The sequence below is a fragment of the Bos indicus genome, chromosome 4 (genome assembly GCF_029378745.1).
Source record: "Bos indicus isolate NIAB-ARS_2022 breed Sahiwal x Tharparkar chromosome 4, NIAB-ARS_B.indTharparkar_mat_pri_1.0, whole genome shotgun sequence".
In the NCBI taxonomy this organism is placed as follows: Eukaryota; Metazoa; Chordata; class Mammalia; order Artiodactyla; family Bovidae; genus Bos; species Bos indicus.
In genome coordinates this window covers 103470320-103486088 of record NC_091763.1, presented here as the reverse complement: position 1 = coordinate 103486088, position 15769 = coordinate 103470320, and the positions used below count along the sequence as shown (strand labels likewise).

The following is a 15769-nucleotide window of genomic DNA, read 5'->3' as shown; positions in this document are numbered from 1 at the left end:
CTTGGTCAGGACAGAATTCTAGAAGAGGCAGGATTCGAGTTGGAAGCCTTGATGGCCAGAGGAGGGCTTTCCATAGAGGCAAACTGGAGGTGCGGCTGGGGGTGGGGAGCGAGGGCGGTTGGAAGGGATGCTGGGCGTGCTTCCAGGGCCTCGTCCTGACCACCCTGATGAGTCTGGATGGTTCTGCCCTGTCGCCTCTTGTGCCCCCACTAGGTAGATCCCCCCCTCCCTCTCAAGTCCATCTTCCTTTCCTTTTCCTCCACCTCCTGAGCCCCAGCCGACTGATGTGCAACGCCCTATTTCTGCACTTGGGTTAGTCCACTCAGCTGGAGTGGGGTTCGGTGCTCCAAGGAACAAGATGAACATTTTAATCTCTTTTGCTGAAGGCTGCTCCATTCCAAAGGCAAGATCCGAGAGTCCCAGCTCTTGGATTACAAAGAGGCCCCATTGTTCGGATGAGAAAAACAAGTTTCTGGACAGATGAGCAGTGGTGTTCTCATCTGGGGGGACAGCCTGCTCCCCTTCCACCGGCAGAAGTGTCTTCCAGGTTCTCGTCTGCAGCGTGCTGTAGGTCTGTCACGGTGACGTCCCTGGCTGTCCCCGGTGGCCTCCGTCCCTCTATCCTGCAGCAGTCGAAGGATGGGGGCCCTTTCAGAGCATGCATCGGCCCCTGCATTCCGGCAGCCCCTCATGTCAGCTGCAAAAAGCCATCTTTGTTTTTCCTCCATGACCCAAGCGAGCACAAGAAAGCAAACTGGAGCTCTGTTTTGTTTCCAGTTCCTCTAGGAAAAGTTGAATATTAGGTTTTCCCTCGATCAGCTGCCTTTGGCTGGAGACCTGGGATTTATGCCCACTCTCTCATCCTAACTCCCGTCGGAACAAACAACCAGCCGCCACGGGGGCCGCATCTTTGCCCTGACCAGGGCAGGTCTGAGCAGACCGTGGTTTAAGTCCCCTCTGCAGCATGTCCTGCAGTAGAATTGAATGAAGAATGGTGCCTCCATTCTCCTCTGCCCATCTGGTCTCCTGGCAGAGCCAGCCTCATCCACCTGGCTCTTCTTCCTCTACGCACCTGTCCACGTGCAGACAGGACACTTCCTACACTCTGTGGACCAGAACCTGCTCCATCGGCCAGGGTGGCCACTGGCTTTAGTTGAAAACTTGCTTAGGTAGCGTATCTGCTAGCCTTGGCCCTTCTTTCTCTATAATTCTCTACCGACAGCGCAATAGCAGGAGGGAGGTCTTGTCTGAGGATGGAAGTATCCCCATGGCTACAGGGAAGGTCACCCTCCAGCATGTGTTCAACATCTTTACTCAGTGGGCTCCTCTCCATATCTCAGGTTTCAGCTCCAGCTCTCTTGATTGGTATGTCTCCAATCGGTGACACTGAATGCATCTCCCTTTCAAAGAAGGAGCAGGTTTATCGCCAGGCCCTGTATTCCTCACCCCCATCCATCAGCCATAAAGACCGCCTCCTGATTTAGCAATGTGAGCCACAGAGTCAGCTGGTGCCATAAGAAGGGAAATAACCCAAGGACGAGCCTTGACTTTGGTACCATTCACTTGCCAAGAGCTGGGCATCAGGGGGCCCCACGCAGTACAGCATACTGGCTCTCCAGCCTCGTGCTGGTTCAGTCCAGCCCTGAGAAGCATTTCTGAGAACTCACTACGGGCCAGTGGAAGCTAAGTGTTAACCAATGAAAACTTTTCCACCGAAATCAATAATTTCTTATAAGTAATAGTACCTTCTTAGTGTGCTTTTATTTGGGATAGAGGCTGTTGAGCTGTTGCTGAATCATGTCCAAGTCTTTGCGACCCCATGAACTGCAGCACGCCAGGCTCCCCTGTCCTTCACTATTTCCCAACATTTGCTCAAATTCATGTCCGTTGAGTCGGCGATGCTATCTAACCATCTCCTCTGCTGCCCCCTTCTCCTTTTGCCTTCAATCTTTCCCAGCATCAGGGTCTTTTCCAATGAATCAGTCTTCACATCAGGTGGCCAAAGTATTGGAGCTTCAGCATCAGTCCTTCCAGTGAATATTCATGGTTGATTCCCTTTAGGATTGACTGGTTTGATCTCCTTGCTGTCCAGAGAACTCTCAAGAGTCTTCTCCGGCACCCTGGTTTGAAGGCATCAATGGCTGAGCCTTGAGTTAACTCACTCAAAGGTGTGAAGGAGACCCCTCCTTTCTTCCAGGCCTGATATCCCACTTCCACCCCATTGGGGGTGACACATAACCACTCTGAATAAAGTGGAGGGGCTGCATCTGCCATGGGTCTGGAACTCAAATTCCAAATTCCCTCCCAGCGCAGAGAAAAGAGGAGTGGCCTCAGGAAGCGAAGGGTGACAGCCGGTGACAGTGCCTCATGGGTGAGGCCTTCTTGGTATCAGCTGACTTTCCAGGGAAGCTCGAAATGCAGTTTCAACCCTCAGTTTCAGTCAGCAGACTAGCAACAAAGCAGAAGAAACAGTCAACCAGCAGAACTAAAAAGGACATCCGAGGTTTTGTCTTCTTTCTCCCCCTCAGCCAGCTGCCCCGGGCTTTGCGCTGCACGCCTGCCCCTGTGAGCCAGGACTCTGGTCTGGTCCTCCTGTTAAGGACCTGATTCCTGGAGGCGTGGGGGCCACACTACAAGATGCACACACTCCTGTACAGGCCACGTGTCACCACCTCATACAGAGAGGGGTCGGTATGCGGGAGGGGCTTGGTGATGCCCACTGCGTCTCTCCACCCGGCTGTGAGTGATGCCGGGCGATGCTTTCTGATAAGTCACAGCGCCATTATGTTTTTGCTCTATGCACATCTTTTTACATGTGTTGTTATTCACAATCAATCAAAGCCTTTTTTAACTTTATAAAAGAACCTGGAGCCGTACGTGTGTAAAAAGAATCTCTAGGTGTAGTTCAGTTCAGTCATTCAGTCGTGTCTGACTCTGCCATTCCATGGATGCAGCACGCCAGGCTTCCCTGTCCATCACCAACTCCCAGAGTTTCCTCAAACTCCCATTGACTCAGTGATGCCATCCAACCATCTCATCCTATGTCGCCCCCTTCTCAATCTTTCCCAGCATCAGGGTCTTTTCCAGTGAGTCAGTTCTTTGCATCAAGTGGCCAAAGTACTGGAGCTTCAGCATCAGTCCTTTCAATGAATACTCAGGACTGATTTCCTTTACGATTGACTGGTTTTGATCTCCTTTCAGTCCAAGGGACTCTCAAGAGTCTTCTCCAACACCACAGTTCAAAAGCATCCATTCTTTGGTGCTCAGCCTTCTTCATGGTCCAACTCACATCCATACATGACTACTGGAAAAACCATAGCTTTGACTAGACAGACCTTTGTCAGCAAAGTACTGTCTCTGCTTTTTAATACGCTGTCTAGGCTTGTCATAGCTTTTCTTGCAAGGAGCAAGCATCTTTTAATTTCATGGCTGCAGTCACCATCTGCAGTGATTTTGGAGCCCAAGAAAATAGTCTGTCATTGTTTCCATTGTTTCCCCATCTATTTGCCATGAAGTGATGGGACCGGATGTAGACGTGCCGAAATCTGAGATTCCATTTCCCTGGCCAACAGGTGCTTCCACAGACATTTACTGAGCATGTACTTTCGCCAAAAGTATGAGCATAAAGTCTGGTAATGTTATCGTCCCATGGGGTGTTGGACGGCAAGAGCAGGCTTTCTCCAGCATCCCCTGACTTCATGATAACAAGCCCCAGAGACCTGGGAGATACAGGACCACCAGGTGTGGGGTGGGCTGAGTAGACACAGTGCGTGATACATGTCAAGAGGATAAGGAATTCTAGGACAGGGTCCATGTTTTCAAAATGACCCGTTATGAAGTCTAAGTCATTCTTCCCAGGACCATTTCTTAAAGCGATTTACAAAGAATTAGAGGCTAACGTCAGTATATCCTCTAGATATCTGGGAACCGGTTTCCTAATTATACCAATATTGTTAGAAGCCTTTGGAGATTATAGTTATTGAGTTCCAGATCCAACCTTTTCTTCTGGTAGATAAGCAAGAAGGTTAGATTTTAGTGCTGAACTTTGCAGAGTTGAAGCAGAGCTGGGAACCAAGGGTCAGCACAGGGGTGGGGAATGGGAGGGTGGAGATGTGTGTATGTGTGTGTGTGTGTGTGTGTGTGTGTGCACGCGCGCGTATATTTAGTGTACACCGGGTAAGACTTCCTCAGAGTCAAAATGTTCATTGCCAATACAAATCCAAAAAAACTTCCGCTCTGATTCTAACATTGTCCTGAAATGGTTGGTTGACTCAAGGAAACGCACTTCCTTCGGGAGACTGTCCAAGTATGGCGTGAGAATGACGTCACCAGCACAGTCAAACCCTGATTATATATAATCAACTTTCCAGGTGGATGTGATGCTTTGTTCTGATGTCTTGAGCATTTCTGTTCGTGAGAACTGGAGGTGCTCAATTATAGCAGCGTCACCAGTGAGGATCTTGAATCCTCATAGCACACACACAGTTTTATGGCTGTCAGCAGTGGCCCCGAGAAAGAACTTCTAGAACCCCTCTGAAACAATTTTCGTCGCATATGTCACATCAATCTGGGACCACCACAGGCACCAGTTGGGTATATTTGCTGGCTTCCCTTCTGGAGTCAGAGCCTTGTCACTGTCAGAGGACAGCGTCCTCCTCGTCATACAGCAGATTTTCTTACAGAAGAAAATCTCTTCTGTGGAGGATGTGTGGAGCTCTTAGGATGCACAGCGTTTGGTTAGACCAGTCTCATCACCTTGGCTCAGGGCAGGCTCACACAATGAGCGGGCTCCTGGTCAACCTCACCCTGTGATTTGTTCCTGAAGCTTTGTCTCTGAGTCACTTTGCCTTTCACCCATTTGTCAAGCACCTCAAAGACGGAGCTGCTTCTTTACTATCTCCAGTTTGCCAAGGAAGCTGTATCTTCTTCAAAATCGAACCCCAGGTTGACCTTGGATTAGCCAGGCCTCAGTTGCTATCTCCACTTGGACCTTTCTGGGTCCCCCTGACATGGTACGAACCCATCTTCTAGAAATACTGCCCCGAGGCACTCCCCATCATTCACCTTTCAGGTTGTCCTCTGTGAAAATCCTTTGGGCTTTGGGGTCCAATTTCCCTAAAATAGCCTCCTCCGAGTCCTCAGATTTCTGCCCCTCCTAGGGTCCTGTGTTGCCTTGATACAATCCTTTGCCTCCCAGTCCAGGTCACCAACTCAAATAGTGCCTCTGAGCGGGTGTCAGCCTTTCCAAGTCTCCTTATTTTTGCGGCGGAAACATAAGATTTAACAACCCATCTGAAACACAATTTTACATTTTGATTGCTTCTGCCCCAGCCATACTGAGGTTACTTTCAATCTACATATATTTGTGGGAACAGGCTTTTTCACTGCAGTTCAATTCAAGTACACCTTATAATACCCGTGATTATAAAATACCATGGACTAACAGAGTGTCTTGCTTCCAGAGAGTTCAAACTGCTTTATAATTCTACCAAACGTAATTTATCTTCATAAGCTGCTGCAGAGACAAGGAAAAAAGCAAGATTAATAATCACATTTTATAGATGGTGAAATAAAAACCTGGAGAAATTGAGTAACATTTTTCCAGAAATGCACAGTCCTTCCTGTGCTCTCTGATTAGTGTTGCAGATTTATTGCCCGAGTTGGGAGTGGCCGTGAACCTTGCACTTACGTTATTAGTGTGGGTGATGGAGACATGAACTTGGCCGGGGAGGTTGGGTGAGGAAGGGCTTGTACTGTGAAAGGTGATGCAGGGTTAAGGTCATGCTCTCCAGTAGGAAGAAGTTAAAGAGCATCCCTTTAACTTCTTTAAAGTTAAAGGGGGTTGTGAATGGGCAGTTTTCTTTCTAAAGCTAAATGACAGGGACTTCATTGTTGGTTATATTAATCTTTGTACCTTTTTCGTAAAGATAAATGAAAAAACTCTTTAATGGTTATGTTTTAATATATTTAAATAGTTTTCCTAATGTTTAAATTTATAAGGAAGAAAATGGACCTTTAAGATGAAGAAAGGGGGACTTCCCTGGTAGTCCATTGGTTAAGAATCTGCCTGCCAATGCAGAGCACATGTGTTTGATCCCTGGTCTGGGAGGATTCCACATGCCATGGGGCAACTGAGCCCTTGTGCCGCAACTCCTGAGCCCATGCTCTAGAGCCTGTGAGCCACAGCTGTTGAAGCCCATGTGTCTAGAGCCTGTGCTCTGCAATGGGGGAAGCCACTGCAATACGAAGCGCCCACACCGCAACTAGAGAGTAGCCCCTGCCCGCTTCAACTAGAGAGAAGCGCGTGCAGCAGTGAAGACCAAGCGCAACCAAAAAATAAATAACAGTAATAAAACTTTTTAAATGAGGAAAAGGGATGCTTTTTATCTAACTGCCTTCACATGGCCTTAGACACATTGTACATAATACATAAGTGATGTACTATCTGTTGACTGCTTTCTCTGGGCCAGGCCCTGTGCTAGGTGCTCCGATGATGCTGTTTCATTTTATCCTCCTACCAACGTCAGGAAATTGGTATACAGCCACAACCTGATGGCACTGTGAACTTGAGGTCCTGAGTGTTTCCACTCAACTCAGGTGGTATCCACGCCTCTGTTGGAGGTCATTCCCCCATAGGGTCACAACATTCTGCACGTGATCTGGGAATGCCTCACCAGCTACATGTACTGTCAGGAGAGCAACCAGAGTGAAATATCAAAGCTTAATCTCTGGTGTGTTGAAAATGACAGTTGTCTGTTCTCTTTCTGTAGAAAGATAGAATTTTCCATGTCTTGCTGTGGAAATGTTGGAAAGGAACAATCTCTCTTTCTTAGGTGCAAATTTTGTCTGACACTTCGTGTGTGTTTCAAGTATTTCTGATGTCCCAAAATAGCAGTGAGGAGCCTCTGTAAGAGGATTCCATGGGCTGGTAAGTGAAGGTTGAGTCCCTGACAAAGCCTGGGCGGTTCTGAGCCCAGAGGGGAAAGGCCATGTCCCAAGCTGGCAGTCCTACTCACTAGGGACCCAAACCGAGACCAGAAACAGCCCCCATGCAAGAAACCGGGACGTGATCTTTTTTCTTTTTTTCTTTTTTTAAAGCATGTAAACTTTGAAATAGAAAGGCCAAGTAGTCTGCCTCTTGTCATATAGGCAGTGTTGCCAAGGAGATGGCACCAGCTTCAGGGAAAACTGGTGCCTGCTGAGGGTGTGGGGTTGAAACAGAAGGGTTTATTCCTTCTTCAGAGGTGTGGTGAGCACCTGGGTGCTCCATGTGTCTGTGCTAGACGCCAAAGGTGCAGCCAGAGGCCAGGGATGGACATGTACTCACCCCGCCCTGTGCCCGGAGGCCACTTCGCCCGATCACCTCTCCCAAGAAGCCCCCCAGGCTTTGCCTCGCCTGCGTGTGCTGGGTGCCGGTTGTATGTTGGCTGCAGGCCCATTGTTGCCTCTGACTAGACAGTGAACTCCTGGAGGAACCGCAGGGTCTGGTTTCTGATCATCAGCACCCAGCACAGTGCCTGGCACATAGGAGATGCTTAGGAAAATGGCAGTTGAGTTATTCTGCTAAGTGACTAAATAAGGGGCGCTAAACTCTGTCTTAGGATAACCCCTGCTAATAATGGTTTCTTCACTGAAGAATAAATACACCTTAGCAACCATCGAATATGCTTCAGGTGCACTGAACAAAAAGAAACCAATTTTAGACTTGACTTTGAACATCGAGGAGTTTGGAGCCTTACAGACCATTGGAGCAGGGACTAGGCATCTGCCCGATCATAGCAGAGGGGTCTTCAGTTCCCCAGGGATTACTGAGAGGCCAGATAAAGAAGTACCTTCCTGACCTGAGGGTTCATGTTGAGCAGATTTTTATGAAGCATCTTCTGTGTACCAGTGGCTCAAAACATAGAAACACAGGCCCTGCCCTTGGGATAGTAGAGGGCGAACACCCAGACATATATATACAGCAGTTGTTGTTCAGTCGCTCGGTCGTGTCTGACTCTTTGTAACTCCACGGACTGCAGCACACCAGGCTTCCCTGTCCTTCTCCATCTCCCGGAGTTTGCTCAAACTCATGTCCATTGAGTTGCTGATGCCATCCAACCATCTCATCCTCTGTTGTCCCCTTCTCCTGTCTTCAATCTTTCCCAGCATCAGGATCTTTTCCAATGCGTCAGTTCTTCGCATCAGGTTGGTCAAAGGATTGGAGCTTCAGCTTCAGCATCAGTCCTTCAGGTGGTCAGTTAATATTTATTGGACCGATCTGGTGGCTCATGTCTGTATGTTCACCACACAGTCCACCAGCACCGAGAGCAAGGTGTGTTTGAGTGAGGAAGGGGCGGGGAAGGACAGGCTGTCTCAGAAATGTGACCAAAGTGTCATGTGTGCAGACAAGAGGACACAGCCTTTGAATGGGGGACAGTTTCAGAGTAAATTGGAAACGGTTGAAACCAAAGACAGGGGACGAGTAGGGGTTTACAAGAGAGGGCTGGACCACAGAGGGCTCCAGCAAGCCCACAGTGTAGAGCTGAGTGGATGATGGCTTCTAAAGGAAGAGGGAAGAGATGGGCCTTATCAGCCCTGCCCGTTCACATGCACGGAAGCCTGCTCTTCCCTGGGTGAAAGGCTCGCGCCTGGGCTCTCATTCCTTCATGAAGATTCGCCCCTTCCACCCTCCTTTGTTTGCAAGCCTTAGAACTTTCCATCTGAATCACATATTTTAGCACTTTTCTTATATTTAATAAAGGTTTATTCCATCTACAAATCCTTACTGATTGGCTCCTAAATGCCAGACCCTGTGCTGCCCTCTTGGACGTAGCAGAGGAGACAGAGGTTATTGGGAAAGTGCTGTAAAGTGACATTTACGGCACCAGAGATGGAGACTGACTGGTGTCGAGGGACGCCTGTCGGCGGCGGTGACAATTAAGCGCAGGTTTGAAGGATGAGCGAGAAGGAAGCCGCCACCTGAGAACCAGTGGAGAAAGCATTTGACGCCGAAGCTACAGCTCCGCAGGAAGGCTCAGGAAACTGGTTAGGCTGGGGCTCACTGAGCTAGAGTGGACTGGGTGACAGTGCCCGGTGGGGGAGGGACTGGGATTTCCTTCTCAGGGTGGCAGGGAGCCTGGGAAGGACTTCGAGTGGAGGGCCTGTGACCTGTTGAGCTGGTAGAGAGTGGACTGGAGGAAGCAGTGCTGGATGGAAAGATAGGAAGGCCCAGGTGAGGTGGTCAGGGCCAGGGCGGTGGCAGCAGAAGCGGAGGATCTGGGGCCAGTTGAGCTGCTTCGGAGCTGCCGTTATTGCGTGGCAAGGATGTGGAGGGAGAGAGAGGAATCAGCGATCAATCCCAGGTTTCCACCATGAGTAATAGGGCGCTGTGTGGGGTGGGGGTGCAACAGGAATTCCATTTAGTGAAACAGAGGACAGAGGGAGGAATTATTTGGGGTGGAAGGGTGCAGAGGAGCAGAGTTCCCTTTTAAAGACAAGTTGAGGTGACTGAGAGATATTCCAAATGGAGATGTCAGGCCATCAGAAACATAAAGCTGGAGCCGAGAAAAGTCCAAGATGGAGACAGACTTTTGGAAATACACAAAATGGGATTTAAACCACTAAGAGTGGACACAATGACCGTTGAGCTTCCCAGCATGCAGAGACGAGTACCACAAAATACATGACTCGGAATAACAGAGCCTTGTCCTCTCTCAGTTCTGGAAGCTAGACGTCCAAAACCAAGGTGTCGACAGGGCCATGCTCCCTCTGAACCCTCCAGGGAGGGGCCTTCTTGCCTCTTCTAGCTTCTGCTGGCTCCTTGGCTTGTGACAGCATCACTCCAGTCTCTGCCTCCATCTTCACATGGCCATCTTCCCTCTGTGTCTGTGTCCAAATCTCCCCCTTCTTCCGAGGACACTGGTCATACTGGATGAAGGATACACCCCGCTCCAGGATGACGTCATTGTAACTGATGACATCTGTAGTCACCCCATTCCCAAAGAAGGGCACACGTTGAGCTACCGAAGATTAGTACTTCAGCATGACTTTGGGACACAGTTCAACCCCATAAGAATTACCTAGAAAAACAATGAAATGAGAGAAGAGAAGGGGTCCTGGGGCTTTGCCATGGGCAGCACTTGGACAGAGGAGGACAAGCCGTGAGCAACAGAGCAGAACAAATGCAGGACCACGTAGTGTCGTGCGAACCAAGATTGCCTGTTTCAAGACTGGATGGAACGATCAACTGTGTGGAAGAAACATGACTCTCAGGCTCCAGAGCTGAGAAACTGACCAGTGGACGAGACGTGGTCCCTGCTGGCCTCGACGAGCTCCACACTTGAGTGGAGCGGAGGGGCAAGTCCAGCGAGAGGAGGGAGGGAAGATGCGAGAGACAGAGCGTTGGACGCTGCCGGAGATGACTCTTCAGAGATTTGGCTTTGGAAGGAGAACAGAGAACTAGGGCAACAGCTGCAGGGAGCTGAAGGGATTAGGAGAGGTTTGGTTTTGGCATGTTTTGTTCTTGCGCTCTGTTTTATTGTTTTTAGATGGGAGACACTGGAGGAGAGTGTGCGCTTGGATTAGGTCTGTGTGTGTGTGTGTGTGTGTGTACTGTGAGACACTGGAGGAGTGTGCGCTTGGATTAGGTCTGTGTGTGTGTGTGTGTGTGTACTGTGAGACACTGGAGGAGTGTGCGCTTGGATTAGGTCTGTGTGTGTGTGTGTGTACTGTGAGACACTGGAGGAGAGTGTGCGCTTGGATTAGGTCTGTGTGTGTGTGTGTGTGTACTGTGAGACACTGGAGGAGAGTGTGCGCTTGGATTAGGTCTGTGTGTGTGTGTGTGTACTGTGAGACACTGGAGGAGAGTGTGCGCTTGGATTAGGTCTGTGTGTGTGTGTGTGTACTGTGAGACACTGGAGGAGAGTGTGCGCTTGGATTAGGTCTGTGTGTGTGTGTGTGTACTGTGAGACACTGGAGGAGAGTGTGCGCTTGGATTAGGTCTGTGTGTGTGTGTGTGTGTGTGTGTACTGTGAGACACTGGAGGAGAGTGTGCGCTTGGATTAGGTCTGTGTGTGTGTGTGTGTGTACTGTGAGACACTGGAGGAGAGTGTGCGCTTGGATTAGGTCTGTGTGTGTGTGTGTGTGTACTGTGAGACACTGGAGGAGAGTGTGCGCTTGGATTAGGTCTGTGTGTGTGTGTGTGTGTGTGTACTGTGAGACACTGGAGGAGAGTGTGCGCTTGGATTAGGTCTGTGTGTGTGTGTGTGTGTGTGTACTGTGAGACACTGGAGGAGAGTGTGCGCTTGGATTAGGTCTGTGTGTGTGTGTGTGTGTACTGTGAGACACTGGAGGAGAGTGTGCGCTTGGATTAGGTCTGTGTGTGTGTGTGTACTGTGTATGTTTTTGTGCTCGACTTCAGTTGTCACCTGTGCTTTGGTGTCGCCTCCCCAGCGACCCATTGGGGACAGGGCTGCACCTTCTGTTTCTGTCTCCCAGCTGCCCTGCCTGATGCCCATGCATTTGCTCACTAGGATCACAGCAAAAGAAATCCTCTGCCGTATATATCGCGACGCCAGGAATTGCTGTCATTCCGTTTTCTGATGAGCTAAACCATTTTTTTAAATATTTACTTACTATTTATCTGGCTGTGCTGGGTCTTAGTTGAGGCATGAGAACTCTTAGTTGCAGCATGTGGGATATTACTTCCTCAACCAGGGATTGAACCTGAGCCCCCTGTATAAGGACCTCAGCGTCTTAACCACTGGACCACCAGGGAAGTCCCCAACTAAATGATTTTCACAGATCCCATACCTGTAACGTGAGTCTGCTGTTTCTCGCCCAAGAACATCACTGGCATGCCCTTTGCATGACAGTCTTACCTGTTGGATTCTGCTGGGCAGATCATCAGGGAACAGAATCTGAGAAATGGGTTTCCAGGGGTTCCCAGCAGTCTGCTTAAGGGCATGAAAAAGTGAAAGTGAAAGTTAGTCGCACAGTCGTGTCCCACTCTTTGCGATCCCATGGACTGTAGCCCACCAGGCTCCTCTGTCCTTGGAATTCTCCAGGCAAGAGTACTGGGACATGAGGGCCAGTTAATTAACCTGATAGGAAGGACAGCCTCATGGTCAAGTCCAGAGATGGCCACACAGAACCAGAGCAGCCTGTTCCTAAGACCCGAGTGTCCAGGCTGCAACGGGCAAAGGGACAGGTCACAAGAACGGGAGACAGAGGTGCTGAGATGCCTGATTCTGAGCCAGCAGCAGCTGCCACAAGAGGGGCTTCTCAAGACCAGAGCAGGGACCTCCCCAAGGAGAGGCCCGAGTCTCCACGTGAGAGGATGCAGGTAGACACGTCTGACTCTCGAAGAGAGAGGGCAGAAAGCAAAGCAGGTTCTGCCACATGTGTAACAAGAGCATGTTGTTTTCACTATCATGTTCTTTTGAGATACTCCCTTCTTTTCAAAAAGATGTGTTGTTTTTGTTTTTGTTTTAAATAAACCGAAACCACCGCGGAAGAGATGGCATTGCTGGAAGCAACCTGCGGTAGTCTCATCAGTTCCACCTAATGATGTGTGGCTCTGGAAGCCCTGGTGTGCGGGGGCCCCGCTGGACACAGTGACCTAGGCCAGGTCGAAGGTCCCTGACCTGGGGCAGTCCAGCACTGACGCCTCCCCAGGGCATCCGTCCCGGAGGGCAAGAGCCATCCCCCACGTCCACATGAACCGTCAGCAGCTAGGCTGGGAGGAGACAAAGACCAAAGACAGAGCGAAGTGCCAGGCGCAACACTGGAGCTGAAGACACCCAGCAGCGAGGGGACGGGGACAGGGGAGACCCCTTAAGTAACAGCTCGCTCCCCGGCCCTCCGCAGCAATCCCCTCCTTCCAAGCCCACGGAGACCCAACCGTGGCCTCGCCACCCAGACCACAGTCTTGGTGCTCTAGAAGCATCAACAGTAGTGCTGCCTCTCCAGCTCCAAGGAAGGGAAGAGACTCCTTTTTACAGCTGAAAAATCAAAAGACTTGATAGCAAGACCTTTTGGTTCATATTTGCTTTTTCAGAACCATTATGTAGAGAAAAAAAACCAGCAATGAGAGCCAGTTTAAAGGAACAGGCAGGGAGATGCTTTGTGCAGGGAAAATTCAGCTCGAAGCTCCAACAAGTGGAGGTACTCCTGGCATCCCCTCCCTCCCTCCTCTCCTGCTGGCTGGGCAAAGATAACCCGGATAGAGAAGTCTCCCAGCTCCAGGGCTCCCTCTCCAGGCTGCTAAAAAGGTGGAGTTGCATCTTCTGGATCACTTCATCAAGGGGACCATTGATAGACAAAACAGAAGTTGGGCCTATGCATCAGCAGAATGCCTTGAGCCACGTTTAAAAAAAAAAAAAAAAATCATAAATTGAGTTCATATCTCATGCTCTGAATGTGGTTTTCTCCAAAATGTACCCCTAGCAATCATGACCAGTTCCTAGAAAAGCGGAGCTACTCTGTGGTCTTTGGTTTTGATTACCAAGTACATGTGAAATTTTCTCTTTGAGTTTAGGTGATTTCCTTTAGAAGTTCCAGCAGGTAACCAGGTTTATCATGTGAAGGAATATAGTTTCTAAAGTTAGGAAAGGGTTTATAATGGAATTCTGATTAACACCTGAACCAGGTACTATAATTGTCATAATAGAGAATTCTTTAGAAGGTAATGAAAAAAAAAAACAAAAAACTAGTGTTTCCTTGGAAAAGTGTGATACAAACCCCTAAAAAGGGATTGTTGGCATAAACAGATACTGGATTTAATCCCATTCGGAGTGGAGGCAACTTGTTTTATATATGACTGAAAATAAAATACCTGTACTTCAGAATTCCTTTGTAAAAACTGGGCATCCTTGGGACTTCCCTGGTAACCCAGTGGTTAAGACTCAGAGCTTCCACTGAATGTTCAGGGTGCAGGTTTGATCCCTGATGAGGGAACTAAGATCCTGCATGCCACTCAGCAAAAAAAATTTTTTAAACCTGGGCATTCTCTAAAGGTTGGTTTCCTGGATTTTCAGCTACAAAAGATAATTCTTGAGTATCTGAAAGGCATTGATTAGCTCGTCTGGCTGGAGTGTGATGGTAATGAAGCAGTAGCTGTGGTTCCCTCTGGGTCTGCTCTACAACCTCAGACCTACCGTGCATCTCAGCCAGTCATCCAGCCAGGCTCCCTACTGATGGGAGGACCAAGCCAAAGGATGCAGGGATCATTGCAGCCCAGCTCAAGAACAGCAGGACCTTGAGTAACAGTAGCTTGGATTTGAAAGACTGGATTTTTTTTTTTTTTGTAGAAGTCATACAGAAATAGCTTCCTGCTTTTCCAAATTGCTAATGACTTTTTTTTTTTTCCATTCTTCCTTTTCAGGGCCCCTGAGATCATCCTGGGTTTACCATTTTGTGAGGCAATTGATATGTGGTCTTTGGGCTGCGTCATCGCAGAGCTGTTCCTGGGCTGGCCGCTGTATCCAGGAGCTTCAGAGTACGATCAGGTGGGTCCAGACAGCACAGGTGTTCTCAGCCAGCTCTCTTCCTTTGTCTGGGTGGGCACCCCATCCATAACCTGACATGGGGTGGGGCTCTGAGGTATGATACTGTCTCCCAAACCTTGCTTCCCTTCAATCACTTTTTTTTTTTAATTTAGCCACGACCTTTATTGAAGCATCTTACCTGTGTTATCTCTTCAAGTACCAGTATCCAAATTTACAATTGAAGATCACCTGGCTTTTCTTTCTTTGTTCTTCTTCCTTTTCCCTTTTCCTTTGATTACTTCTTTCTCTCCCTATAAAATTGTCATTTTTCTCTGAGACGCTAGAGCCGTGAGTATACCACGTGTATGGTGACAGGAAAAGCCCTGACCTCATTCCCATCTTTCCTTGCAGATCCGGTATATTTCACAAACACAGGGTTTGCCAGCAGAATATTTATTAAGCGCGGGGACAAAGACAACTAGGTTTTTTAACCGGGACACAGACTCGCCGTATCCTCTGTGGAGGCTGAAGGTAGGAAGAGCACCCACTCTTTCCTCACCAACACCCAGCTTTCGGGGAAGAAGGTCCCCGTGAAAAGTACCCCCATTCGCAGGGAGCCTTTAACCGAGGCATGTGGGTCCTGGCTCTGACTCTGATTCGGCCATGGCGGGGTCGCGACTGTGGTTGATACATGGTGGATGGATTTTTGAATGTTCAGAAAGCACCACTTTGCTTGACCTACTGCCTTTGCACCTCAAGCTCTGATTGCTAAACTCCCTCAATTTCATCCAGTAAACCTGGATGACCTGCCTGGTTGTCTGCTGGATAGAGAAATGAAAGAAGTGAACGGCCCCTGGCCCTTAAGGAGCTCCCAGTGCAGAGGGAGACTGAACCTGTGTGACAAGCCCTGCCCCCTCCCCATGACCAGCACCCTGTTTCAGGCAGGAACAGAATGTGGGAGCCTGGAGGAGGGAGCCTTGATTCTTGCTATGGCAGAGGGTTGAGGAGGAGCATTTGAGCCAGGCCCTGAAGGATGCAGAGAGCCTTGCAGGCAGCAACACAATGTACGAAGGCTCCGGGAGGGGTCTGCTGGCCCCGCCGGCAGGTGGTGTAGCGCCTCACTGCACACCGTAAACTCCGGCAGTTTGACTTTAACGGAAACATATTTTGCTTTCACTTTGATCTGTGCCTAGTAATTAAAATTAATGTTTTTTTTTTTTTTTTTCCTGGGGAGGAGAAAATAATATACGTCTTAAGTGTGTTTTGTGTTCATTTTAGGTGTTTCCTTTTTTTTGCAAGAG

The 15769-nt window shown here is 49.0% G+C and overlaps 1 protein-coding gene across 3 annotated transcripts in view; it reads left to right on the top strand.

Annotated features, from left to right (window-relative positions):
- HIPK2 (homeodomain interacting protein kinase 2) overlaps positions 1–15769 on the top strand; it is a 204574-nt gene that overhangs the window by 123075 nt on the left and 65730 nt on the right. For all 3 annotated transcript variants that reach the window (XM_070788235.1, XM_070788236.1, XM_070788234.1), the window contains exons 3-4: positions 14366–14489; positions 14880–14999. In XM_070788235.1, the coding sequence (XP_070644336.1) occupies positions 14366–14489; positions 14880–14999 (244 nt within the window). The remainder of the gene's footprint in view (positions 1–14365; positions 14490–14879; positions 15000–15769) is intronic.